Source organism: Oryx dammah, unplaced genomic scaffold, assembly GCF_014754425.2.
Source record: "Oryx dammah isolate SB20612 unplaced genomic scaffold, SCBI_Odam_1.1 HiC_scaffold_10, whole genome shotgun sequence".
NCBI lineage: Eukaryota > Metazoa > Chordata > Mammalia > Artiodactyla > Bovidae > Oryx > Oryx dammah.
Window position 1 is genome coordinate 35,954,483 of NW_024070194.1, and position 26,387 is coordinate 35,980,869.

Below are 26,387 nucleotides of genomic sequence, written 5' to 3' on the forward strand. Positions count from 1 at the left end.
TCACTCAAACTGAGAAGCAGATGAAATTCTAAAATCCGCCAACTTGGTTCAGATAGAAAGGTACTATACCTGATAAAACTAGCAATATACACATTGACAAAGGTGGCCATCAGATACTGGCAGTCAAAGCGGTCCATGATGCCTCCATGGCCAGGAATGGTATTGGCAAAGTCCTGTTAGAGGAAGGAAAGGATTGGTAAGCCTGGCTTCATCCAAGTCAAAGCCTTGCCTATAGTCACACCTCAGTGTCCACTACTGTACTCTATAGCTGAGGGCAACAGAAAGTGAAAAGTATTGATTCGGGTGCTGAAGCTACAGTATACAATCTTATTAAATTATAAAACATCTCTTTTGAAGAAAGATTAACATAAAAAATTATCATAAAACTGAAACCCAACCACGGAATTTTCTTAGAAACAAGGTATCTTCCTTTATCCTACTTAAATTCCATGCATGGGTGAAGAGCACATATTAACAGTCAGGGTTCACAGTCTGGTATTTTGAAGGGGGTGGTAGTTGATGAGGTGAGACAGGAGGAGGAAGGCAGAGATGGAGAAGAGGGGCCTGGCTGGGAGACAACAAGAGGAACAAAAAGGGTTTTCCTACTTTGATTTTAAAGGCTCGTTTGAATCCACTAGCGAAGAACCCTCCGAAGGGGCCAATGAGCGAGGCAAAAGTAGAGAGGGCAATGCTGTGAATCTGGAAGGGGTACATCCGCACAGTTTTCTAAAAAGAACAAATGAAATCAGTTCAGATGCCTGCAAGCCCAGGCTTATTACTTGTTACCATAAAAAAAAAAAAAAAAAGAAAAAACCACATCTTTATGAAACTATATCTCCCCCCAAAATTAGAAAAAAGACTGGTTTAGGAGTTCTGTTTCTGCTAAATCTCTAATACACTGCTTAACAGAGGACATTAACATATTATGCGTTCAATCTACAGCAATATGTTTTGTTTGAAGTATGTGAAGAAAATCCAGTCCTACAAGGATACATCATTGAAAAAAGATTATTTTAGCACTGTCTTTCCAGATAATTACAGGAATTCTTTTCTGATACTACACCAAAACTTGACAAGTGATAGGTTTCTAAAAAGTTGGTGCAATGTGGAATCTGAAATCCTATCAATAATTTTTTTGTACTCTCACATTAAAATCCATTGGTCTATACTGCACTTTGAATAGATCATTTTATCCATGTATGACTGTAACACCACGCACTGGCCATTTCAAAAATACTGGTTTAATGAGTTACATAAATCTGCCATATGTAAACACATTTTGCCATACAATGTCAAAATGTCATATGTTAAAATCACCAAAGATCCCATCAGAAAAGCCTTTAAGTATTTAAGAAGTTATCAAACTTATGTGGCAGGTATATACTTCCCAAGATGCTAATTTTTACTTGAAAACCAAATTTTATCATTGGTTATAATTACTGTCAGTTGTTTTCTGGAAGTGACAAATCTCACTTCATTTCTTTTTTAAGAAAAATGCCTGCCAAAAACCTATATGAAAACCTATAGCTTCTCATTTCTTTTCAATTAAAATTTATGTCCCCATAAAAAAGCCGCCAGTACAGCTCAGAATTCAAACAGGGGCACACAAACTCTTCCTTTAGGTAAGCACTGTCCTGCAGCAGTCAGCAGAAGTATTTTATGTATACTTCCCATTTTGGCACCAGAGTATTAGGAGATGTATAGTCAAGGATCAAGATTTAATAAAATTAATAATTTTACTATTTCATCAAAGACACTGTTAAGATAAGCTGGATAGGTCTTCTTGTGAGTGTGTGGCACAATGAATCCGATGACAGTCCAGTTTGGTGCCACTGCCTCCACTCATGCTAAGGTGTCAGCAGGCTTACCCACCACTGCTTTTGCACCACCATGGCAAATGATGACAAAATAAAAAAGCAAATGATGTCAAAATAAAAAAGCAAATGATGTCATTATGTTATGAAGAAAACAACTGTGATCTCACAGATACCCTCAAAGCATCTCAGGGTGCCCCAGGACCCAGAAGCACACTTTCAGAACTCTGGTCTTAACAGTTTGAGGTAGGAGGAAACATCTCCTGTCCTCAGCCTGAATTGATTTAAGCAATTCTCTTCCATCCTGGGTTTACAGCTTTGGGGAGGGAAGAAGCTAGGTTTTTTGAGGGAAGGCAGTGGTGGAGAGGGGGCTCTCTCCTTGTAGTCACTAACCAGCCAAGGATCATTTGTCCCATGTTGGAGTGGCACATACCCAGCCAATGATCGATTGGATCACCCCAGGAATGTTGTACTCCTGCAGCCGAAACAGGCCCGAGGGCTCACAGTCCACAGTGAAGCTGTTGGTATCATTGTTGTACTCCACAGGGCAGACAAAACATCTGTACCCAGACATCACATAGGATAGCTGAGGATGAGAACAGACAGACAAAGGCGACAAGTTCCAGCCATCTTGCCTGGGCAGTAGCCACCTGGTTAGGCCATGCTCCTCACAGTACCTAGCACCCTAATTGCAAGCTATGCACTAAATCAGAGGTTCATGTTTCACCATAGGTGTTATTTACCTGAATTCTGGAAAAAAATGAAAAAGAGACTTACAGCCTGCTGAGGCCTCACATATACTTGCTCAAACAACCAGGTCCTGAATAAATCCAGGAAAGACCTAAAGGAATCTGGGCAAGAACTTATAAGAAGTTTTGTCCTATTTGAAGAACCTATGGTTCATTTTTCTCAGGATCTCTTAATTCAAAATGACAAGTGGTAAGGGGAGCAGTATAGTGAGAGGGCGACAACCAGGAGGAAAGAAGCAGAAGACCACTAAATGGGCGAGTGAGTCTTGAAGGACAGCGAGACAACTCTGAAAAGGGGAGAGACTGACTTGAAGGTCAGAAGCAGGGAATGGTGCTCTAGAAAGGGGTGGTAAGTCACTCCCCTCCAGGCAAGGCACACGCTGGAGAAAATCTGGGTTAGAATGGCATGTCCCACCTCACCTCTTACTCTCAGGGAAAGTGACAAAAGCCTGACCGTGAACGCCATCTCCTGAGTGTCACCAGGCCTCGCCAGTGTGAGCGGAGTACAAGCTGAGCATGGCCTCCGCTCCTCTACTGCCAAGACGCTGCCTGAAGCCTGGCAGACAAAGGGCAGATGCTGCTGCCCTGCCATGCTCGCTCCCTGCTACAGGGCAAGGCTGCCATTCAGCAGGACAGAGTCCTTGGCCTTGGGAGATGGGCTCTGAAGGTGGGCGGGAGGCCTCTCCTCAACCCTCACCCGGCTGGGAGCCACTACCTACCAGAAGGCCAAAGACCACGGTCGCAAAGAAGCCTCCAATGAAGCCTTCCCAGGTTTTCTTCGGGGACAGCTGTGGACAGAGAGCAAGTTCTTAACAAAATGCATTTCGATAACTCTGGCTTTGGGAATCATGATTGTTTAAAGTCTTTCTACTATTAAAAAACCTCATTCAATTAACCACTTCACTTTCTAAAATACCCCATACTGGTTTCCTTGTATAGCCTGAGAACCCTCCGTGTCCTTTCTGTTTCAATTGGTCAAATAATTTAATTATGAAACAGTAAACTAATTAAATGACAACATTCAAATTCAGACCAAAGCCCCAAAAGTGTACCTACACTGTCTATAAAATATTTTCTCTGTCAGCTCTTTATTTTTTTCCACAAAAGTAATTGTTAAGTCTTCCTTTGGCTTTTCTTTATTACTAGCCTTTCCCCAGGATGACATGAAGATGTACACGCCAGGCAGATCTCTTCTGTCTCCCAAGCTGATCTACTTGAAAGCACTGCCCTCACCTCACAGTACTGGTCCATGTTAGGGGGATCCGTTTACCTTGATGAGTGGGGTCCGACCAAAGAAGAAGCCAAACATATAGGCCATAATGTCATTACAGATCACACAAGAAATGGGGACAATGAACCTGGGAAATTAAACCAAAGTAAGAATCAACTCTACCAAGACGATACCTCCAAAGTCCACAAAACAATGCTACTCACAAATTTCAGTACCAAAATAACCACATAGTACTTATTACCCATTAAGGAATAAGTTTAAAAGGAAAAAAAAAAAAACGCCACCAAGTACCTGGCACACCTAGCATTAGAAAGTTTACTGAATGACTACTGAATCAATGGAGGTGTATTCTATATAAAATGTCATGTTCTTTTTTCATTACAAAGTAATATAAAATTTTTAAGTATACAGAAAAGAAAAAATTAAAAGTTGTCTTTCTTTCTCCTATTCCTATCTCCATTCTCCAAAATAACTACTTTTAATCATTTCTGACTCTTCTTCTAGTAGTTACTTCCATTATTCTGTTACATTTATTATCTATTTCATAATTGACTTTTCTTTTTTTTTTTTTTTTTTTACTGTTTATTACTAGCTCTAATAAGCCAAACTTTCCACCAGGACTACACAGACAGCAAGACCAAGATTTGATATGTAAGTGCATATAGCCAGATTTATCCTCTCTCTCCTTCTGCTAGTGGTCTGATCATCCCTACCACAAAAAAAGGGGGGACAGTTTCCACACTTGTACCATCTCTCTCTTCTCACTCTCTATTCTCTGACAGTCACTTTAAAAATTTTTTTTAATTTCCTCTATAGTTGAACATAATATACATAAATCCTAGCCCCTCATCTTGGAGAAGGCAATGGCACCCCACTCCAATACTCTTGCCTAGAAAATCCCATGGATGGAGGAGCCTGGAAGGCTGCAGTCCATGGGGTCACTGAGGGTGGGACATGACTGAGTGACTTCACTTTCACGAATTGGAGAAGGAAATGGCAACCCACTCCAGTGTTCTTGCCTGGAGAATCCCAGGGGGAGCCTGGTGGGCTGCCATCTATGGGGTCGCACAGAGTCGGAAACGACTGAAGTGACTTAGCAGCAGCCCCTCAACTACAGGCTTTATTTTTCTGACTCACTGTTTGTTAAGGGAGAGATTTAAAGCACCTAAATCCACCCAACCACCCATATTATTTACTTTTTTGAGGCTTCCAGCACATATTCTCTGCTCTACAACTGTAATCAAGTCTTGAAGGTTCCATCTAAAAACCAATAATTAGAGATTTTAATATGATTCACTCTAGAACTAAGTAGTATGTCTAGCCCTAAAGATGAGAACTTAGCATGAGCCTCTCTTTGGAATTACTTAAAAGCACTCTGGAAGAGAGGAAGAGTATGCCTTCCCATTGTTTAAAACATAATAATGCCCTAAGGCTCTAAAGAACCTCTTGATGAGGGTGAAGGAGGAGAGTGAAAAAACCGGCTTAAAACTCAATACTAACATTTAGATGAGCTAGTCTTTACATGTTCTAAGCTCTTTATATATTTTTACTAATTTATTCCTCAGGCAGTAGGTATTACAGCATCTTCATTCTGAGAACAAGAAACAAAGGCATGATCTGGGATCTTAACCACAGTACTTCAGTATCTCTGTTGCTGTTGTTCAGTGGCTAAGTCATGACCAACTCTTTGCGACTGCAACATGCTAAGCTTCCCTGTCCTTCACTATCTCCTGGAGTTTGCGCAAACTCATGTCCATTGAGTCGATGATGCCATCCAACCATTTCATTCTCTGTCACCCCCTTCTCCTCCTGTCCTCAATCTATCCCAGCATCAGGGTCTTTTCTAATGAGTTGGCTCTTCGCATCAAGTGGCTTCAGCATCAAGCTTCAGCTTCAGCATCATCCTTCCAATGAATATCAGAGTTAATTTCCTTTAGGAAATCTGGTTTGATCTCCTTGCTATCCAAGGGACTCTCAAGAGTCTTCTCAAGAACCACAGTTCAAAAGTTACTGAATGTGGTCCAACTCTCATATCCATACATGACTCCTGGAAAAACTATAGCTTTGACTAGATAGACCTTTGTTGGCAAAGTGATGTCTCTGCTTTTTAATATGCTGTCTAGGTTTGTCATAGCTTTTCTTCCAACAAACAAGTGTCTTTTAATTTCATGGCTGCAGTCACAGTCTGCAGTGATTTTGGAGCCCAAAAAATAAAGTCTGTCATTGTTTCCATTTTTTTTCTCCATCTATTTGCCATGAAGTGATGAGACTGGATGCCATGATCTTAGTTTTTTGAATACTGAGTTTTAAGCCAGCTTTTTCACCCTCCTTTTACCCTCATCAAGAGGCTCTACACACTAGGATATGTCTTCACATTTTCACTAAAAGCATAGCTTCTTCAGTCAACCTACTGATTTCTATCAAATGGTGATAGATTTCTTGCTGAAATCATCGCATTTGCAGAATAAAACCTAAGTATATTATTCTTTTGACACACTGCCAGATTCTATTTGCTATAGTTTATTTAGAATGGTATAGCTATAATCATGAAAAAAAAAAAAATCAGTTTATCATTCTTGTTTCTCCCTGTGTTTTTATCAGCTTTAATACTAAGGGTTAGATAAGACTCACCAAAACTAGAGAAAGCCTGTGTGTAGTCGTAAGTAAATAAATAAATACTCAGCTGCTATCACTGGTCACTTTTTCCAGGTGTAGATTCTTATGGAATTTTCAAAGCTCTTTTATAATTATTGATCTGTTCAAGTTTTCTTCTTTGTGACTTTTACTCGATGTCCTCTTGCCAGGAAATGATTTTTTTCTTCTAGATTTTCATATTTGTTGCCGTACAGTGGTACTGTCCTGGACTCTTTAAATATCCCTATACCTGTTGGTTTAGAACAGTGGTTCTCAAAGTGTAGGTCCTGACCAGCAGCGTCAGCATCACCGGGGAAGGTGCTAGAAATGGAGTTCTCAGGCTTCACCCCATAGCTCCTGAGGCAGAAAATCAAAAGGAGGGCCCAGCAATCTGTGTTGTAACTAGGCCTGCAGGGGCTGCTGATATGCTCAGGTGAGAACCGCCAACTTAGCAATTGGGGTTTCTCAGTCCTCCTATACATAAGAACACCCACAAAATAATAGGAAAAATGCCCCTCACTAACATCACTCACCAGATCATTCCTTCAAATAGGTTGTGGATAACAAGATGTGACTGTGTTACAACAATCAGTAACGTTACATGGGTCCAGCCAAACTGCAAAAGAAGATAAAGGATAAACTTTACCTATCGATTTGCCTTGAAAGGAACTTCAAATAATAGCTAATACCACACAGAAAATTGTTGAGAAACAGGTAGGAAAGATATCTGCTGCTGTATCTGTCTTACTGGAAACGAAAAGCTACAGAATAGGCCTCGAGAAGAACTATGTTTCCCAGCTACAGTTCCCAACAAAAGGAGGGTGCATGTGGTCCACCAGTTAGTGCTTTTATGCTCCAAAAGCCTGGGTACTTCTTGTTTTCTTAGTAAGTATTTACTGAGAGATTAGTACATTCAGAGAGGGGGTGTTTTTAAGTTGAGGGAGCAATATAGCAGGTAGGATATCTATGTTCAATGTCTAAAGCTTTACCTAGAGCCTTACCTAGCGGCCATACTCAGATCCTGACGAGAGAGACTGCTTAGGGTATATAACAGTGATTAGGCCTAGGTGGGTAAGAAGCCACCAAACTTCACAGAGGATGCCTCTTTCACCCTCCAGGTTTCAGATGCACAAGAAGAGACTATATTCCAAAGTTCTGATTTATCACAGAAAGGATGAGAGGCCTGTGGAATTTCCGCAGAATTTCACTTATATCAAGAGTTTTGACACTGACCCATTTTGACACTACCCTTACCATGTAGAACTGCAATCGATAATGCTTCTTGACCAGACTCAGCACAAACATGCAGAATCCTAGTTTGAGAAGGAAGGAAGAGAAAGGGCAAAATGAATCACATTCTGCACTTATCTTTGTCCTAGTCATTTCCTTTAGCTGTGTCATATGGTCCTTTGCTAATTTCCTGGCAACAGCTAACCAGGGCACAAATCCACTGCCCAAGGGAACAAAATCAGCTATTCAGATGGGCAGTCAGAAGGGAAAAATGACTACTTCAAGACAATCAAAGAAGACAATATTTTAAAATTTTACAGATTACACTCAACTTAGGATACTGTTCACCAGATAGAAATGTTTTGATTCTAGAACAGGGGCTGATAATGGTCAGGCCGGCTGCCAGTATTTTGTTGTTGTTGTTAAACTCACTGGCACCCAAAGCAGGGCAACACTGCCCTAGCTGGTAGCTCAGTTATTAGCATGGCAACTCATCATTGAGGTTAGTTGCCTGTTTTTATAAACAAACTTTTATGAGAACACAGCCATAACTATTTGTTTACAAGTTATCCAGGGTTTCTTTTGTGCTACAATAGCAGAACTAAGGAGCTGGAGTAGAGACTCCACAGCCCCCAAAACCTGTAATATTACTATCTTAAGAAACCAATCTCTATCCTCAAGAATAGGTCTGGCAGAATGGGGATCCACATGGTATAAGGCCAAGGTCATCTTTGCATCTCTCTCCTACTGATCCACATGACTAAAACCTCTAGGAAGAAAATGGATTTTACCCACAAGTGTGCTGGGTCCCTCAAAAGTAGCCCTGCCCAGAAGAGAGCATATCACTGTTCTAGACCTCTGGCCTCCCTTTGTGGGGCTGCTTCCAGGCTCTGAGGCATGCTTTCTGACTATCCTCAACACATCAGACCTCTCAGCAGTAGACTTCATATTCAGTAGCCCGGTGTCATTCAGAGAGCCAAGTATCACTATCAAGTTGATGAAAAAATAGGTCAGACTGAAATTTAGGTCAGAGTCAGAACAAATTTCCCATATGCCTCAAACTGGTTTTCAGAGTAACCATGAAGAACATTATTAGCATTATTTGAACTCATGTATAGTCTCAACTGAGTTTAGATTGATGGAGCAGTTTACCAGTTGTCAAATTTCAATATAGCTTATCAAATCCTCACAGTAACTCTGCCATTTTAATTCTAGGTTACAGGAGAGGTCAAAGAGTAAGCTCCTGGCTCTTCTGAAGTCACAGGTCTTTTAAAACCCAAATCAATAAGATTTCTAATGCACTATAGTGTCCCTTTTTTAAAATTAATTTTTATTGGAATATAGTTGATTTACAACACTGTGTTAGTTTCAGGTGTCTGGCAAAGTGAATCAGTTATATATATATACATATGTCCACCTTTTAGATCCTTTTCCCATATAGGTCATCACAGAGTTCCCTGTGCTATACAGTAAGTTCTTATTAGTTATCTATTTTATATACAATAGTGTGTATATGTCAATGAAAAGTCCTTTTTTAAATACAAGTTTCTGGATGATTTTGTTCTGTCACACTGCAGAATCTCTGCCAACAAGAGAGTCAGGACACAACAATGCTATGGGGTCCTTCAACAGAGGCTGAAACACACGGACAGGTGGCACAAACTACAGCCCCCACAACCACACAAGCCCCTCAGCCTCATTTCTCTTAGTAAAGAGCTACTACAGCTCATGTAAGGCAGAATCTTTAGTTCTGCTTCCCTGTGTGGTCAAAGTTAAGTCATCAAAACTTTACATGAACCAAGAAATGCCCCAACTCCAACTCAGCAGATTTGCAAAAACAAGACATACGCAACAACTGGCAAGCCGCTTAACACATACCTGTTAGATAGAGAGTAAAGGAAATGAATCGGTGGTATTTACTGAGAATCCGCAGAGGCTCCTCTCTCTGGACCAGAGTGAAGAAGTAATCCGTCACTGTTTCGCCATAGAAGAAATAATTTACACACAGCAGAAAGTACCTGTTAAAGAAGATAGATCACTGCCAAAAGGAGCACGTGTGGCCCCTCCTTTACAGCAAGGCTGTTAGGACCAGAGCAGCAGTCCACTCAACCTCTAAGAATCCCCCCAGGCAGCTCACAGCAGGACAAAGAGACCACAGATACCTGTCCTCTGGCAACCCTGTAGGTGAGATATTTATCTAGAAATTTGTGGCTTTCATTCACTCTCCATTTATCACAAACTTGGGACCCAGTTTCTGCCTCTTCTATAGCATTGCCAGGTCTAACACTCAATCTGTAAGACAACCCCCAGAAACGTACCTCACCCTGCCTCCTTGGCCTTACTTCCACTCTTCCTGATAGGAACTCTGCATGCCTATTAAAACGAAATTTCTCTGGCTGGCTGTCTGTCTGCTTGGTTCCTTTCTTCTCCCTGCCCGGAACATCCTCTTCACTTACCCACTTTATCATTCATTGTTCAAATACCATTGTCTTCATAAAACCCTGCATGATCGCATGTGGTATCTGCCTCCCCTGCCTGTATTTCTATAGTGCAAAATACTTGTTCTTTTCACTAAGCCATTAATTATGCTTCATCTCAGACTGTCTTCCTCTCTGATGCCCGGCTCTGACACACAAATCTTTCAGTAGCATTAATTCTTCACTTGTTTATAACCTCTCTCCTCAACTAGAGGGAGAAGCCATGGTCCATATACATGTGCAGCTTCACTAGTGTTTCTGAGTATGAGAATGAGCAACCCAAGTCTGAACACTCAATAAATATCCAGACATCAAAAAAAGGGGAGAGCTTCTCTTATCTCTTCCGTGGAAGTTCAAGAACTCCCAAACAAGCTTTGTTTTCTGTTACTTGAAAAACACTTTCTTTGAACAGTGACCACAGTCAGGGGTCAAACATCCTGAATATGTTAATAAAATTCTTAACATTGCTTGCCAGCTATAGGAGACCCACAAGAGAAACCTAGGGCGCAGGCAGGGGGCAGGCACTGGCCCTGTGGCGACTGCAAGGCAGCTTATGCTGCTGGGTGACAAGGAAGCATCCCTGAGAAGGATGTGTCCAGCCCAAATATGAGCATGTCAGCTCCCTTGGCCATAACCAAGTTGCTGGGGCCCAAAACACTACTCTCTAGACTGGTAAGTTATGAAATCAATGCCCAAGACCCAGCACAGCATAGTGAGAGGAGTCTGTATCTGCCCTAAGTCTTCTTAGTACTACACAATGTTCTGTTCACACATCACCACCTCGGAAGAGTGTGGTCAATACAGCAAAGGGTTTCAGATCAGGAAGGTGTCTTGGACACCATCTGCACTACAGGTTTTGTTCTGGCTTCCAGACAGACAAGCCCAGAATTCTTTGGCAGTCCAATGGTTAGGACTTGCTCTCACTGGCCAGGCCCAGGTTCACTCCCTAAGCAAGGAACTAAGATCCTACATGCCACATAACACAGCCAAAAAAAAAAAAACCTAAGGACATTCAAGCCCTTTCTTAGGAGGAGAAAGCAGAGCTCCTCTGAGGAGCCCAGATCCTCTGCATTCAGGCTCACTCCTGTCCACTGGCACCCAAGGAACCTCAAAGGAACTAGGATTCCAAAACCACAGGTTGAAAAGCACTGACTAGGTCTCTACTATCTATTTTAAGGATGAGGTAGCCAAGTTCCAGAAACAATAACACCAGCATTGACAACTTCCAGATGACTGTTGTTGGATGCTGGGATACCAGAGCACAAAAAATGTACTGATCTAGAAAATGGGGGCCCCTGTGCAGTCTAAGGACTCCAAATATTGATGCAAATATGGTCACTGATGCAGCTGGTCTGGATTCTTCTAAGGAAGAACCACTCTTTCCAAGCCAGCCATTCAGTGTGACCTAGGCAATACTTTGGTCTCAAAGGTGCTGTGAAGGTCCATGGCCGTCAACCCCTCCCTCCAACCACGACTGTAACTACCTACCACAAAACGTTTGTCCAAACCTGTTAAAGGTCTCTGTGGGGCTAGAGAGCTTACCAGCTGAGGGTTCTGAACCAGGGCAGGTCATAGGAGTGGTACACATTGTAGCCAATAGTGATAATTTCATGGAAACACTTAATCTGAACACACATCACCTGCAGGACACAAAAGAATTAAAACACTTGCTGTCTCCTCAGTTCTTATGATCTGTGGAAACAGAAACCAACAGGTCATAGGTTTTCAGGAAAAACCACTATATTTAAGAACAATGTCAGCCCTCCAGTGATTCTGTTCCCCTCCTTTCTCTCACATCACTCAACAGGGTTGGGAGGCCCTTTAAGTCACACAGAGCAGATCCAACTTCTCACAATAAACATATGCTTCTGAAACTCTTATTAACTTTTTATTGTCGAATCCCCCGCCTCCATCTCTTCCACTTTTGACTCTGAATAAAAATACATACTTGAAAAGTCCCAAACTGCTCTGCTCAGTCATCAGTTGTATAGTCATTTGATGTTGTCTATGACAATGGGAAGACTCAGAGAAAAGTACCGTGGACTGGAATCTTATATCAAAAGTCCTAAGCTTATGAGGGAGGCCCCAGGAAAACAAGAAACAAAATCAAGAGTCACACAGAATCATAGCCAGGTTCCCAGTTTGACCAAAGAGCTGAAGTACTAAAATCAAATTTTAAAGTGATCTTTAATCACCTACAACTGGCCCGTGCCAATGGCCCTCTAGTTGGCTGCCGGAAGGTGAGAAATCATAGTTATTCTAAGGCGGATGTGGTCTGAGCAGTGATTCCCAAAACCAACCCAACACCTGGCACTTAAAATGACTAGACATGCAGGGAAAACTGAAGGTAAAACTAAAAAAGCAAGTAAATGGCACTTACAATCATCATTAAAACCATTGGTCCCAAGTAAATGATAATGAAGAAAAATGCAATCATCGCCAAAGTCAGGATGCCTCTCACCCACCAGTTCTTCCATCTAAGTTAGAGAAGAAGGGAAGGAGAAAACATGTTAGGAGCCCAAAAGAACTGAAGCACAAACTCAAAGGGGATGGTTCTTTCTGGGATAAGAGCGCTCTGAGGTGAATGCTTTCCAGGAGTATGTCTTTCACCTTGACAGAGGCAGTAGCTATATTCTGGAAGAAGCAGGTCACCTCACCTCATCAGAGCAAAACTCAGCAAGTGCTCAAGGCTTGCATAAAAATACACCCAACTTGTTTTTTAATGAAGGAATCAGGCAAAAATCCCAAGGGAAAGGTAATGTCTGCCCGCCCCGCTCTTATGTATCTATTTAGATGGCTTCTATGGGCGTCTCGAGAAAAAACTATTAACATTTTTCCTGCAGCAGAATCCTACATTTCTCTGCTCCTGCATCACTACGGTAATAACAGTATCAAACACGGTGGTGATAACAGCTATCACACCTGGCACTTCTACATGGACTGTCATGTGTATTAACTGATTCAACCCTGCATACTACTAGCTTTTACAGATGAGGAAGTGGATGTACAGATGACACCCTGTGACGTGCTTAAGCTGGGAACAGAATCCTGGGAACCAACGTGGCTCCAGAACCCGTGATCTTAATCACTTGCACAATGCAGCCTTTCAAAAGGACAAATGTGTGGGAGGCGTGCCCAGGCACACTTTTACATAATGTTTTGGGGTCTTATAGTTTGTCTGCCCACACAGCTGGTATCAGAAGGCCCAGAATCTCAAGGGACCAAAACTGTAACCCTGAATTCACCAAAGTTGAGATGTTTCTTAATTCCTACAGAAGAATTTAAGGACTGTCCAAAACAGACGTGTGGGGGAGAAGGAAAACTGAACTCTGAACTAGAAATTTAGGCTCCTCAGTGGAAAGCAGCCTGCCCATTAGTCACAAACCCCAAGGACCATTTATCTTCATGTGCTATCAGTGACTACTCCTATGTCCATGTATTCCTGCTCTTTGGACAGTACCTCCCAGCCAGCCTAGGGTACCCTTCAAGGGCCAGATCCACTCAGGTTGTGCTTGCAGTCACTGGTAAGCACTCAATGACTCTCAATGGAGCCTTAAGCAGAGGCAGGGGCGACTGTAACCAATGAAAGTGGACAGGTCTGGGCCTCACACTTTAACAGATGTGGGCTCCTGCTACAAGAGTGTGGGCTCTCTAAGGGCTTCAGGTCTTCTATGACACTCGGAGACCCAGAGCCCTCAGCAAGCACTTGCATGATTAAGCCAAGCTACCTTGAAGACAAGTTGGAAAGGGCCCTGTTGAGAACCTCTGGGGTATCATCTGCAGAGGGTGGTAGGGTGGCAGCTTCCACTCGGCTTTCACTGTCTGATGCAGTCTCTCCATCTGCCTTTGCTTCTGACTCTGACTCCTGCACAGAAGAAAAACAGAAGAGGGAAAGATCTAAAGCACTGAGTAGGATACTGGGTGTCGACATCCAAAAGGACCCATCTACTTTTGAAAAGGCCTCTCCACCAACACTAAGTCACACAGGGAATAGCCCCTGCTCTGCCACAATACCACAATAAGCTGTGGACTCTTGGAGCCACGGGACAACTAGTGGCTCTGGACAGGCTCCCGGGAGAAGCTGGGTATGCAGGCTACTGCCCCCTGCAACAGAGCTCCTGAAAACCCGTGGTGTTACTTCCAGGCTTCACAAGACCACCATGTGAGGAGGCCAGCCCCAGTCAGGTGCGGAAGCCCTAAGGGACCACTAACTCTAGTCAACACTTCACCAGGACTGGTGTGTACCACTGCCCTCTCCCTGCCACCAGGCCTGGGTGTCAGCAGACACTTCGGTGTAACTCACTGAGTTGCCACCAGGTCACAGTCACGTAAGGAAATGCCTACAGGAACTCAGCCTGCTCCCCAGCCTGCATGAAGGGACCAGAGCATGCCAGCAACAGGTCCTCCAGCCAAAGTACCGAGCTTTTATTTCTTAGGGGAATTTAGAATAGATCCTGTGAGAAGAGGTGCAAGAGAAATCAAATCACTTGGAATCAAAGTCATGATACTACACTGCATTTGAGTAGCCCTTCAGAATTTTGAGAGTATTTCCTGTACCTGTGAACATTTGGGCAGTTATGGAAGGAAAGAAAGGCAAACAGCAAGATCACTATTTATAAATGAAGAAACAGGGGCTCTGAGAAATTCAATAGTTGGCCCCAAATCTCCTATAACAGGTCTCTGACTTTAATGTGTTCATTCCACTACATTTCCTTTTATTTAAGCATCTCAGAATCCATTTAATTCTTCAGTTAAGTGATTCAGAACAAAGTAAACTGGTAATGGCAATAGGATGTTTCACCAAATCAAAGATTTCATTACATACACAGACAAAAAGCTGTATCTTTTTTTCAAATTGAACAATTTGAATTTCCTTAGTGACTTAGCAGCAGCAGCAGCAGCAGCAATGACTAATAAATGTATGAAATTGAGCACCATATCACACATTTCTTGGCCATTTTGATGTCTTCTTTTGTGAAGTGCCTGTCAAGTCACTGGTCAGTTTTCTACTGGGCTTCCTTGCTTTTTTTATGTGTAGGAGTTTTTTTAATATGTTCCAAATTTAAGTACTTTGTATCACTAACATGTTCCCCCAGTCTCCTCTAAACCCTAACAACCCACCTCAGTCCTTCTCTCACCTACATTCTCTCACCTACAATCAGACCTTTTCCCTCTCGCTCAGCACTGGCCACAATGGGGAGTTGGTGGGAGATTTTGTAATTGTCTGCTGCCCCAACTGACCACAAGGCCCCTAAAGACAAGATAGGCTCATGCCGGACACACAGATGCTGACAAATACACGGAAGATGGTGGAGAAAGAGAGGAATTTTTCCCAGCTATGGTAAAGCAGCCCCCCTCTCATAGAGACAGCTGTTTCTAAATTAACTTACAACTGAGATAACACCACAAAACAGAAGGCTTAACTACTACAGGATTGCTGATTCAGAAACAGGGGGCTTTGGTAAAGAACTTAGGGAGTCACTCTGCTGTACAGCAGAAATTAACGTAACACTGTAAATCAACTATACTTCAATTAAAACAAAACAAAAAAAACAAAACAACCTTATGGAGGTGTTCTCATCAGTAGCACCTGAGGGAAAGAGCCACAGCTGCCGCTGATGTGGTCAATGCTCCTTCCTCCACCAGGCTGAGCCAGTGGACAAGTCACCCAAGTGCTGTACTCCACTTCCTTACCTAATAAAAGGACAGCAGAAAGGATCCTCCTTATCTGTGTAAGGGTTCTCCAGAAAGATATAACCAGACGCACACCCAGAGCTGTGTCCTATCCCACTGCCCCACAAGGTTCTGAAATGCAGCAATGCCCGTAAGTGTAACTGGGATTCTCTCTCTCCAATCACACTTAGTGAAGACGGAGGCATTCAGAACAGATTTCCATGCTGTAGGCTAACATTATCATCCTTTTTCCACCAGCAACCATCACGGATATGAGGTAACGATGCTGTGGGATTATCTAGATCTGACCCCTAAACCAAGGGATTGCAAAATGCAAGTCCCAGGGCCCCACCAAGGCCTCCCACAGATGTTCTCCAGGAGAATGCAGAAGCCACAGGTACTGAGATGACAACAGCAGGCGGAAGGGTATGTATGTAGGCGCATATGCTTGTGAGCGCACGCCCATGCATGTGCGCACACACACACACACACACACACAGAAGCTCTAGCACCAGCTATTTTTAACTTATCCATCTTGTTGTCAAGGAAACTCACAAAGGCTGCTCATTCCCCAAGCTAGGAAGGGCAGGAAGAAACCCGGGCAGAGCCCCTGCAGGGGAGGGGCAGGGAGCTCTGGCTTGGTACTAAGTCTCTGGACCTTGCAGACCTTTTACAAACATCAGCCCAAATAACTCTGTATCTGATTCCTCTCCTTCCTTACTAGGAAGAGTCACAGTGAAGAGAGGTATCTTGAAGCAGAAAGCAGTAAAAGGACATAGAGAAGCGTCACAAAGACACAGTGACTGTTGTTATTGTCAAGACCTCAGGAGGCCTGGGATGAACAACTAAGAAATGAAGTAAACTAAAGAAATAAGCCTGAAAGAGATTAACTTTCCAGTTGTCACCTGCCTTTAAACAAGTAAGGGGTTCCCTGGTGGCTCAGATGGTAAAGTGTCCATCTACAATGCAGGAGACCCAGGTTCAATCCCTGAGTTGGGAAGATCCCCTAGAGAAGGAAATGGCAACCCACTCCAGTACCCTTGCCTGGAAAATCCCATGGACAGAGGAGTCTGGTAGGTTACAGTCCATGGGGTTGCAAAGAGTCGGACACGACTGAGCAACTTCATTTTTAAAAGCTAGTAAGTAACGCCAGGGTCCTGGGCCTCAGCCCAGGCCACTGAATGAGCATCCTCAGAGCCCTTAACTGGAGGTCTCCTTGGAGAAGGAGACAAACACCTACACAGATACCCTCTCTCCCATAAGCTGAAACAGAGTCGAAAAAGGCAGAAGGGCAAATCCCTGTGCCAGAGGAAAGGGCACAACCTGGGAAGATATGGATCAGAGTGAGGTAAGTCAGCCAACTCTCGGGCTCCAGCTGTGGCTGCCAAGAGAGCAGACGAAGGAAGGGAAACCTTGGAGAACCTGGAAACTCTGAGCTGTTCTGGCTACTCCCTGTGTGGGGCAGGGCCTTCCACTTGGGCTTCTTAGGCCTCAGTGAGGAGGTGAATGCTGGCAGCAGCTTCTGTCGTGGACCCAGGAGGAGTCAAAAACCCGGAGCCCAAGCTTTTGCCCAAGAGAAAGTGGCACATGTAAGGACCAAGAATCGGAGATGTCAAGCGTTTCACTGGTTTGCTCCTCCAGGGGATGGAAAGATGTTCTGCAGGAGACAGAGGCAGCCAGTTAATTCCCAGCTCTGGTATTCATTACACTCAACACAGGCCTCCCGTCCCTGGTCTTCCCCTTGGGGAAAGCGCCCCCTACATCACATGGTTGCTGGAATGATCAAATGCAACACCAGTGAAAGTCTATTAAAACTATAAAGGGACTGAAGAGCAATAGGGACCTGCTGAATTCCATCCTACCCCCATTCTCCAGTAGGCTAACCATGGCACACAGGACAGGGGCCCAAGAACCTTAAACACCCATCCCAGGCAACCTGGGCATCCTTCCCAAGGAGGGTGGAGTGGAGAAAGAACAGTGCTTATCAGGTCTTGCTGGGGCCCATGTGCTAATCAATTCTGTGAACTCAGCATCTGCCTGCCTTGCTTCCTCTTTCCTGTCTTCCATTCTAACAGGTGCCCCAACTCAAAAATGATCCACCTCTCAAAGCTCCCATAAAGGTGGAAGTCTGAAACATAGGCAGCAGTACCTACCAATACTTCCTGACATGGGATGTGTACAGCACAGTTCAGTGAGGTGTGGAAGGAAACATTAGAACTTACTTCTATTTACCTCGTTCATCTTTTCTTTCCTGTGCCTGCTTTATGATGAACCTATCAAAACATGAATATAACTGAGGCTGTGCCAGCTGGGGAACATGGTAAAAACATCACATGCATGTCAGACACAGTGCTGGGTCAGTGACCCTGGGATTCTTGATGCCCACCACACTAAGCACTGCCTGGAACACAGTATGAACCTGAAGATTTATTGGACCAATAAGCTAATTCTTCTTGACCTACCACGGACCACGGTGTCTGGACTGCATTGAGCATATGACAGAATCAGCTCAGATTTCCAGCTCATGTGCCAGGTTTGACAGGCACCTGCCTCAGAAGCAACCCTTGTAACAGAGCCAGACTAATGCCCACTCTCATCCCCTCTCTCTGCTAGCTGAGGGTCTAAGGATCCAGCTCAGGAGCTCTGGGACCCAGCACACAGTAGGGGTAAAGGCTGCCTTGTTGCTGCAAGATCACCTCAGCTCCCAGGCATCCCCTCCTCCTCCCTTTCTTTCCAACCAAGGACCCAGATCAGAGGCTGAATAGAGCAGACCCTATCTCTCAGCTTCTATCTCAATCACCGCCCATCCTCCCACAGTCCTGCAGCCATTTCCCAAGCGGGCTGTGGCGCTGGTGTAAACAGGAAACAAGAGCATTGCTTTAAAAGGAGAAGAAAAAAAAGTTACCTCTGAGGCCTCCTTCCTTCTGGTTCACTTAGACTCTAAGGTAGCAACACTTAGGTGATATGATAGACACATGGAAAGCCTTGGGTACCAAGGGTTCAGATAAGACCTGTCAACATTTTTAGAGGAACTCATGAATAAAAAGCTTCCCCTACCAGCCTTCCAGGTCCCCTCTACCTCCCACAACTGCCCAGACACCACTGAACCAGGGCTCAGATAGAACAGAAGTCTTTCTTCAAAAGAAGCATGAGATGTCATGAAGGAGGGCCAGAGAGCAGTAATAAGGGGACGAGGGAGGTCCCTGTGCCCAAGGTCAGGCTTCCTGGCCTGCGAAGGGACCTGGCTTGGCCCAGTATAGCATCTGTGGGACTCATTTTCACTGCTATAATCTAGGTAGGAAACCCAGGAGAGAACCCTAGCAGTTTCGAGCATACTAGGCTGCATTAAAATTTGTAAGTTTCATTTACTGAGTGTCTTCACACCTTACATAAACTATTTTTCCCACTACTTTAGATGGAAATTATAAATCTTGTGTTGGAGGAAAATCATGAGGCTGAGCCTAATCTTTCTATTACGTATCATGCCAGCCATCTTTTTTGTTTTTTTCGGATGTGCTGGGTCTCCACTGTAGTGCACAGGGGATCGGGCTGCAGCACACCAGCTTAGTTGCTCCACAGCATGTGAGATCTCAGTTCCCCAACCAGCGGTTGAACCTGCATCTCTTACACTTAACTACTGGACCCCAGGGGAAGTCCCACCTGCCATCTTCTTAACCAAGCCGTGTGGCCAGATACCAGGGCAGTCAACTCCCCCACTTACACACACACCTCCAGGAAAGAAATTACCAGAGACAGGTTTATCCCTAATGAGTGTAGGAGACCTCTGTGTCCCTGTCACTGAAAAAAGCCAAGTAAGCTTTCATCTGAGTTCCTATTGCAGGGGGAAAAAAGTGTATGTGTGTGTGTATGGTGTTTAGAACAGCAAAGAAAATATTTCTAGCTTTTTCTAATGCTCACGTCATCTGACAAACTCAGTTGTCTGAACAAAGGATCAAAGGGGAGGAGCCCGGCTCTGAAAGTTTAGAATCATCCCCCAAATATCCACACCCTGCCTTCAAAAGCCTCATATCAATAATGTGATCCACAGAAAATGCATTCAATTACTCCAGATGGACTGCTCCCTTAAAGTACCTCCATGGGTAACTGCTATCCACACCAAAGAGCTCCAGAGAGAGGACATGGAAAGATGCCCGTGCAAAAGGTTCGGCTTTTAAAACCTAACTGCCTCTGAACCATTTTACCTCCAGACAATACTATTTCCAAGGAGCCACAGGGCTCTTTGCAGAGAACCTACCACTGCCAGTCTTGGGCCCAGAAAGGGTTCCTGTGGGAAGATGACTGTTCCCAGGAGAGCCACACGGGAGCAGCCCACATGCTGCCATCCCTCATCCTGCCCCCTCCTCAGCACCTTGCTCCATTGATCTCCCCTCCCTCCCCTCTGTCCTCCAGCCTTCCCCTCACCCCAGGCCCTCATATTACACCACTTAAGCAGGCTCATCCAAAGAAAGCACTTTTTTCTCCACTTCACAGGTGAACCTTTGGGAAGAGTTTTGAACACTCCATCCCTTTCCCTTGACTGACCTTCCCCCTTGACTGACCTTCATTCCTCAAGCCACACCAAGCCACCTTCACCCCTGGGCATTCCCAGTCCTCTGCTGCCAGCACAGCCTTGCAGCAACTTTTGATGTTATTATCGAGAAATATTCTTCCCTTGGCTTCCAAGCAGCACATCCTCCTGGTTTCCCACCTGCCTATCTAGCCAGGCCTTCTTTAGCCAGTTTCTCCTCGGCAGCTTCCTCTTCTGCAGCTTGCCCTTTAATTGAGGGGGCTCCGAGAGGTTCCGTGCTGGGGGCTCCTTTTGTTCTACTACACACTCTCCCTGAGTCTCATTCACTCAGTCTCCCATTCACTCTGATGCCTCCAACAGCCTCCTCTTGAGCTTCAGACCCACATATCCAATCATACTTGATGTCCCCCCTTGGATGTTCCACAGATTCCTAAAACTCTCTAGGTGCTCAAAACCAAATTCATTCCCTTTCCCCTGAATAGTGAAAAGGTGGCCAATCACCCTTCGTGCTTCCTCCCTGTGGAGGAGCTGGAAGGCTTTGAGCAAATACTGAGAATGTATTTGCTCCACTCATGACGAAGGTTGGAAGCTGAGACGAGCATAACAAAGGGTTATGAGCGTTCACCGAGTGCCCAAGGCTGGGAACAGATAATGAAGGGTTATACGCCCGGCCTTGAGGCGTTTGAAGGGTTCCTTCTGACCATCTGTTTCTGAGAGCAAGGACTGTTGTTTCATGATAAGACTCCCTTTAGAGTTTCGCCAAAGCTATGTTATGGCTTGGGTGGTGGGAACTGTATTTTATGCTTGAATGCTTTAATGTTTATCTGGAATGGCTAAGTGCAAGTCAGCCTTATGCTCTATTCCCTGGAAATTATAAAACTACACAATTGGATAATAAACTTTGTCAGTCCACTAGAGGCTGTCCCTGAGTGTCCTTTTCAGAGTGCAGTTCTCCCAGCTCCTATCACCTAGTCTGTGACCACTAACTCTGAAACAGACTCTTGAGAGTCCCTTGGACTGCAAGGAGATCCAACCAGTCCATCCTAAAGGAAATCAGTCCTGAATATTCACTGGAAGGACTGATGCTGAAGCTAAAACTCCAATACTCTGGCCACGTGATGCAAAGAACTGATTCACTTGAAAATACCTTAATGCTGGGAAAGACTGAAGGCAGGAGAAGAAGGGGATAACAGAGGATGAGATGGCTGGATGGCATCACTGACTCAATGGATATGAGTTTGAGTCAACTCTGGGAGTTGGTGATGGACAGGGAGGCCTGGTGTGCTACAGTCCATGGGGTTGCAAAGAGTCAGACACGACTGAGCAACTGAACTGAACCCGTTTTCCACTGCCTCTGGAACTCCTAAGCCAACACTGTCCCCTCCAGGTAACTGCAACAGCCCAACTGGCCACCTTATCTCCAGCCCTGAGTCTATTCTTACCTCCACTCTAGACTCCACATTGCACCAGAAAGGTCTTTCTGGAAAGAAAACCTGACCGCATCACTCCTTGTCCAGTACTCCTCCTGGAGCTCCCTAGGCTAAACAGAGGTGATTCTTCTTCCTCTTGCTATCTAAAGGCTAGATCTCAACATTTTAAATGATCTACAAGCCCCTTTGGGATCAGAGTCTTGTCTACCCTTCCAGCCTACTGTCTCTCAGCCTTTCTGACCTACAGTCAGTTCCTAGAACAGGCTGTACTTTCTTACCTTAGGCTCTTTGCTCCTTCTGTTCCTTCCTAGAACAGTCTATGCAGACTGCCCTCTTTAGAAACTCATCTCTCCTCTGGCCAATTATAATTTACTTCAGATCTCAGCTAACAGATCTCCAAACCTCCCCCAGCTGGCCTGTGTCCCAGTGGCCCCTGCTGTCCCTCAAGAACGCACTCCACACTGTATGGTCTCCTCCTGCAGACACAATCTCGGTGGGGAAAAGGGGCATATGCTGACTTCCTCCCAACATCTGACATACTGGTGGGTACAGAGAAGTCTCATCACATGTGCCTAAGTAGCCACAGTCAATCATTCAGAGAGGATCCTGGGTTTACTAGATTTGCAGAGCTGGGCAACATGTAGCAATTCAACATCGTCCACACTCTTAAAAGTACCATATGAGGCATTATAGGGTTATAGTCCATGGTCCCACTGTTGAGCTCCTCTTCTTTCTTAGAACAGAAGCCCTGATTTTTAGCTGGGCTTAGAACCAAGAGTACATTTTCCAATTCTGGTCAATGAGATATGAGCAGAAGTGTTGTGAGCAATTATACCTTTTTTCCTCCATGCCGATTGAATTGTGGAAAGGCTGGTTGGAGCTTCAGCAACCATCTTGGCCTATGAGGTGAAAACCATCTATTACCAATGTCTAAGCAACAAGATAAAAGGTGGAGATCATCAGGAAAAACTACCTATAGAGGACAACTATGTAATAAGAACAAAGTTGTACAGATCCTGAACTGCTTATTACATGAGAAATAAGGGCAATTCTATCTTGGTAAACTACTGACCAAAAAAAAAACACAGGTATGTCTGAGAAAGAGGTCAGAAAAGTAAGAAGCAGCCTGCCTGAATACAAGGCTTTCTAATCCAGATGGACACTGTTGGTTTAGGTCCCAACCTCCTCAAAACTGCTATTCCCGTACATTAAACCAAGAGTTTGGACGCCACAGAACAAACAGGTATTATCCTTTCTTCACCTTCCCCATTAAAGCCTCCCTCTGGAGTAAACACATCTGTCTACTAAAAGAACAAGCATACAACTCTAATCTAGTGCCAGTCATCATCAGAAGACATTATTTAATTCAGGACAGAGACTCCCAGAGCTTGAAAAATCACCTGTTTCTTGGGAGGCTCTGCCCACAGTTCTGTTCTAACGATACCACTTGTTTTCCCCTGTCCTCCAGAGGCAGACACCAAAAATCAGAAGCCCTGCTGGAATCCAATAGGTCCTCTTATCATCAATTACCTAGTCAGGCATCTCTATTAGTATTTAAGAAAAAAAAATGAGTCCATCCTTACTGGGGGAGAAAGTAATTTTAAGTTTCTTCATTATTAGAACAAGGCTCATGCAAAGAAGAAAGTTTATCAAATATTACCAAGAATTAATAAGAAGGGAAATAAGTTAATAAAAAATAATAAGAGTTAAGTAAGAAATAAAAAGAGTTAAAAAGATGAGAAATATATTTGCAATCTCAAAACTGGGCTCAAATGTACTCCACTCCCCTAGACCTTAGGAGGGCTTCCCTTGTGGCTTGCTGGTAAAAAATCCGCCCACAATGCAGGGTTCGATCCCTGGGTTGGGAAGATCCCCTGGAGAAGGGAAAGGCTATCCACTCCAGTATTCTGGCCTGGAGAATTCCATGGACTGTATAGTCCATGAGGTCACAAAGAGTCGGACCTTAGGAAGAAAATGGAACCAGGATGAGCTGGGTTTCCTGGGTGGTGCTAGTGGTAAAGAACCTGCCTGCCAATGCAGGAGATATAAGAGATGCCTGGGTCGGGAAGATCCCCTGGAGGAGGGATGACAACCCACTCCAGTATTCTTGCCTGGAAAATCTCCTGGGCAGAGGAGCCTGGTAGGCTATGGTCCATAGGGTTGCAGTGAGCTGGACACGACTGAAGCGCCTGAGCACACAAAGCACCCAGGTTTCAGGCTTATGCTGGATACAGACTGTGGTGCCATCAACTGGCTGGCTCGGCACTTGAGGGTCGAGAGTTTTGTGGGCAATGTCAGTAGTTCTGTTTAGATATGTTTGAGATGTCTGCAAGAACTTTCTGGTGGAGATGTCAGTAAGTAGTTGGAAATATAGCAGTTGAGTCTGGAGCTGGAGGAGAGGTTGGGGTTGGTGATATAATCATCAGAGTCACTGGCATGGAATTGCTAATTAAAGCCAAGGTGCTGGATGGTAATACTTAAGGGAATGAATGTTGTGGGTCCAGAATTGAGCCTAAAGCCAATCCAACATTTAGAGGACAGGTAGAGGGAAGATAACACAGGAACTAAGAGCAGTCAGTCAGGTAGAATGAGAACCTGTAAAGTATATATTATGCAAGCCAAGAGAACAATGTTTCAGGAAGGATGTGTTCAACTAGACCTAATATTGCCAAGAGGTACCATAAGATGAAGACTGGAATGTTCATTTGGTTTTGTGTCTTCGAGGCTGTTTTGTTTACTTCATGTTAAGAAATTTTAAATTCATTTTTGTGCTCAGAGCCTGGGACATCACACTGAGGCCACAATGGTTTTTCTCTGCTGGGGTTTGGGGTATCTGAAAGTCACTTGCAGTTCAGCTGACCAGACACTCTTTTTTAAAAAAAAAAAAAAAACAAAACAAAAAACAAAAAACTTTGTATTAACGGAACTTTTCAAACACAAAAAAGAATAGTTTAGTCAGTTTCTTTGTACCCATTGTACAGAAAGTCAAAGTCGCTCAGTTGTGTTCGACTCTTTGCGACCCCATGGACGATAGAGTCCATGGAATTCTCCAGGCCAGAATACTGGAGTGGGTAGCCTTTCCCTTCTCCAGGGGATCTTCCCAACCCAGGGATTGAACCCAGGTCTCCCACACTATAGGCACATTCTTTACCAGCTGAGCCACAAGGGGTGTGAAAAACACACATTTCCTTTTTAAAAAAAATATATTTATCTATTTGTCTGTTGGGTCTTAATTGTGTCATGTAGGATCTTTCATTGTGGTGCACAGACTCCCTAGTTGTGGCGCATTAATTTGCTTAATGCCTCTCTCATCTTTCCCCAGTTACTGGACATGCAGCTGACTCCCTTCTAAAATCCACTCCCCTCCCCTTGCATGTTGTGTAGTAGCCTGTGCAAAATAATTATTTTAATCCCATACGCTTTGCCACAATAACAAGTTCATGAACAGGCATTTTAACCCCAGTATAACTCAATGTGTGTGTGTGGCGGGAGCAGGGGCAGGGGGGCATAACTGTTCTGGAGTAAGCACTTGGCCTAAGATGGTACAATCAAATTAGAAATTCTAGAATCAAATTATATGACTGTGGGACAAGACACTTGAGCTCCATTTCCCCCACAAGCCTGAGGAAAAAGGGAATAGGTAGAGAGGCAGAGAGCCCCAGATGCTAAGGCACTGGCCTGCATCTTCATGGGAGTCTTCAGATGATGCCAACACCTGAAAGGCGCAGCAGTGTGAGGACAGAGGATGGTTTTAAAGCCAATGAACTGCATGAATTCATTCATTCATACAAAATGAATTTGCAGTAAATTTACTTTGATTTGCAGTAAATCAAACTGCAAATGATTCATAGTCAAAAAACAACTCAAGTTTTGTCGGTTCTATGCCCAAAAATATATCTTAAATCTATCCTTTTATCTTCACAGTCACTAGGCTCATAGCAGGCTTCCCAGGTGGTGCAGTGGTAAAGAAGCTGCCTGCCAAAGCAGGAGACGTGGGTTCGATTCCTGGCTTGGGAAGATCCCCTGGAGGATGAAATGGTAACCAACTCCAATATTCTTGCCTGGGAAATCCCATGGACAGAGGAGCCTGGTGAGCTACAGTCCATAGGGTCGCAAAGAGCTGGACACAACTGAGCACACACACATGCACGCTCGCAGGCTCATCCCAGCCCCCATCATCTCTCACCTGCAATGGTCTCCTAATTGCTCCTTTCACCATCCATTCTCTTCACAAATAACCAACGGTATTCCTAATATATATCAGTGCATTCAACTCCCCCATTAAAACCCTTTAATGACCTCTCACTACCTTAGCTTAACTTCCCAGCCTTCCTCTCATATCTCTTTCCTATACCAGTGATTTCCAGGGAGGACAAACTCACAGCCTTTCTGCTGTACCTCTATACACTGAACTAATTCCTGACTCAGAGGCTTCACATTAACTCTGGAATGTTCTCATTGCTTAATCAGCCCACCTTACTCAATCTTCATTTAATCTCCCCAAAGAGGGCTTCCCTGACCACCCTACTTTAAAAATGGCCCACCTCCATCTCCATCATTCTCTATCTCCTTAGAATGCTTTAAAAATATATTTTTTTTTTATTTTGGTCACATGGCATAC

The 26,387-nt window shown here is 44.1% G+C and overlaps 1 protein-coding gene and 1 non-coding gene across 2 annotated transcripts in view; both read right to left on the reverse strand.

Moving 5' to 3' along the window:
* CDS2 (CDP-diacylglycerol synthase 2) overlaps window positions 1–26,387 on the reverse strand; it is a 45,198-nt gene that overhangs the window by 2,667 nt on the left and 16,144 nt on the right. The window contains exons 2-12 of the mRNA XM_040247913.1: window positions 13,864–14,000; window positions 12,516–12,612; window positions 11,678–11,775; window positions 9,537–9,676; window positions 7,683–7,741; window positions 6,962–7,044; window positions 3,834–3,921; window positions 3,283–3,351; window positions 2,248–2,400; window positions 607–726; window positions 70–173 (exon numbers count right to left, since the gene is read on the reverse strand). Coding sequence (XP_040103847.1) covers window positions 70–173; window positions 607–726; window positions 2,248–2,400; window positions 3,283–3,351; window positions 3,834–3,921; window positions 6,962–7,044; window positions 7,683–7,741; window positions 9,537–9,676; window positions 11,678–11,775; window positions 12,516–12,612; window positions 13,864–14,000 — 1,148 coding nt within the window. The remainder of the gene's footprint in view (window positions 1–69; window positions 174–606; window positions 727–2,247; window positions 2,401–3,282; window positions 3,352–3,833; window positions 3,922–6,961; window positions 7,045–7,682; window positions 7,742–9,536; window positions 9,677–11,677; window positions 11,776–12,515; window positions 12,613–13,863; window positions 14,001–26,387) is intronic.
* On the reverse strand, window positions 8,056–8,161 carry LOC120869664. Its single transcript, XR_005722628.1, has one exon. It is a non-coding gene; the product is annotated as a small nucleolar RNA U6-53/MBII-28 (small nucleolar RNA).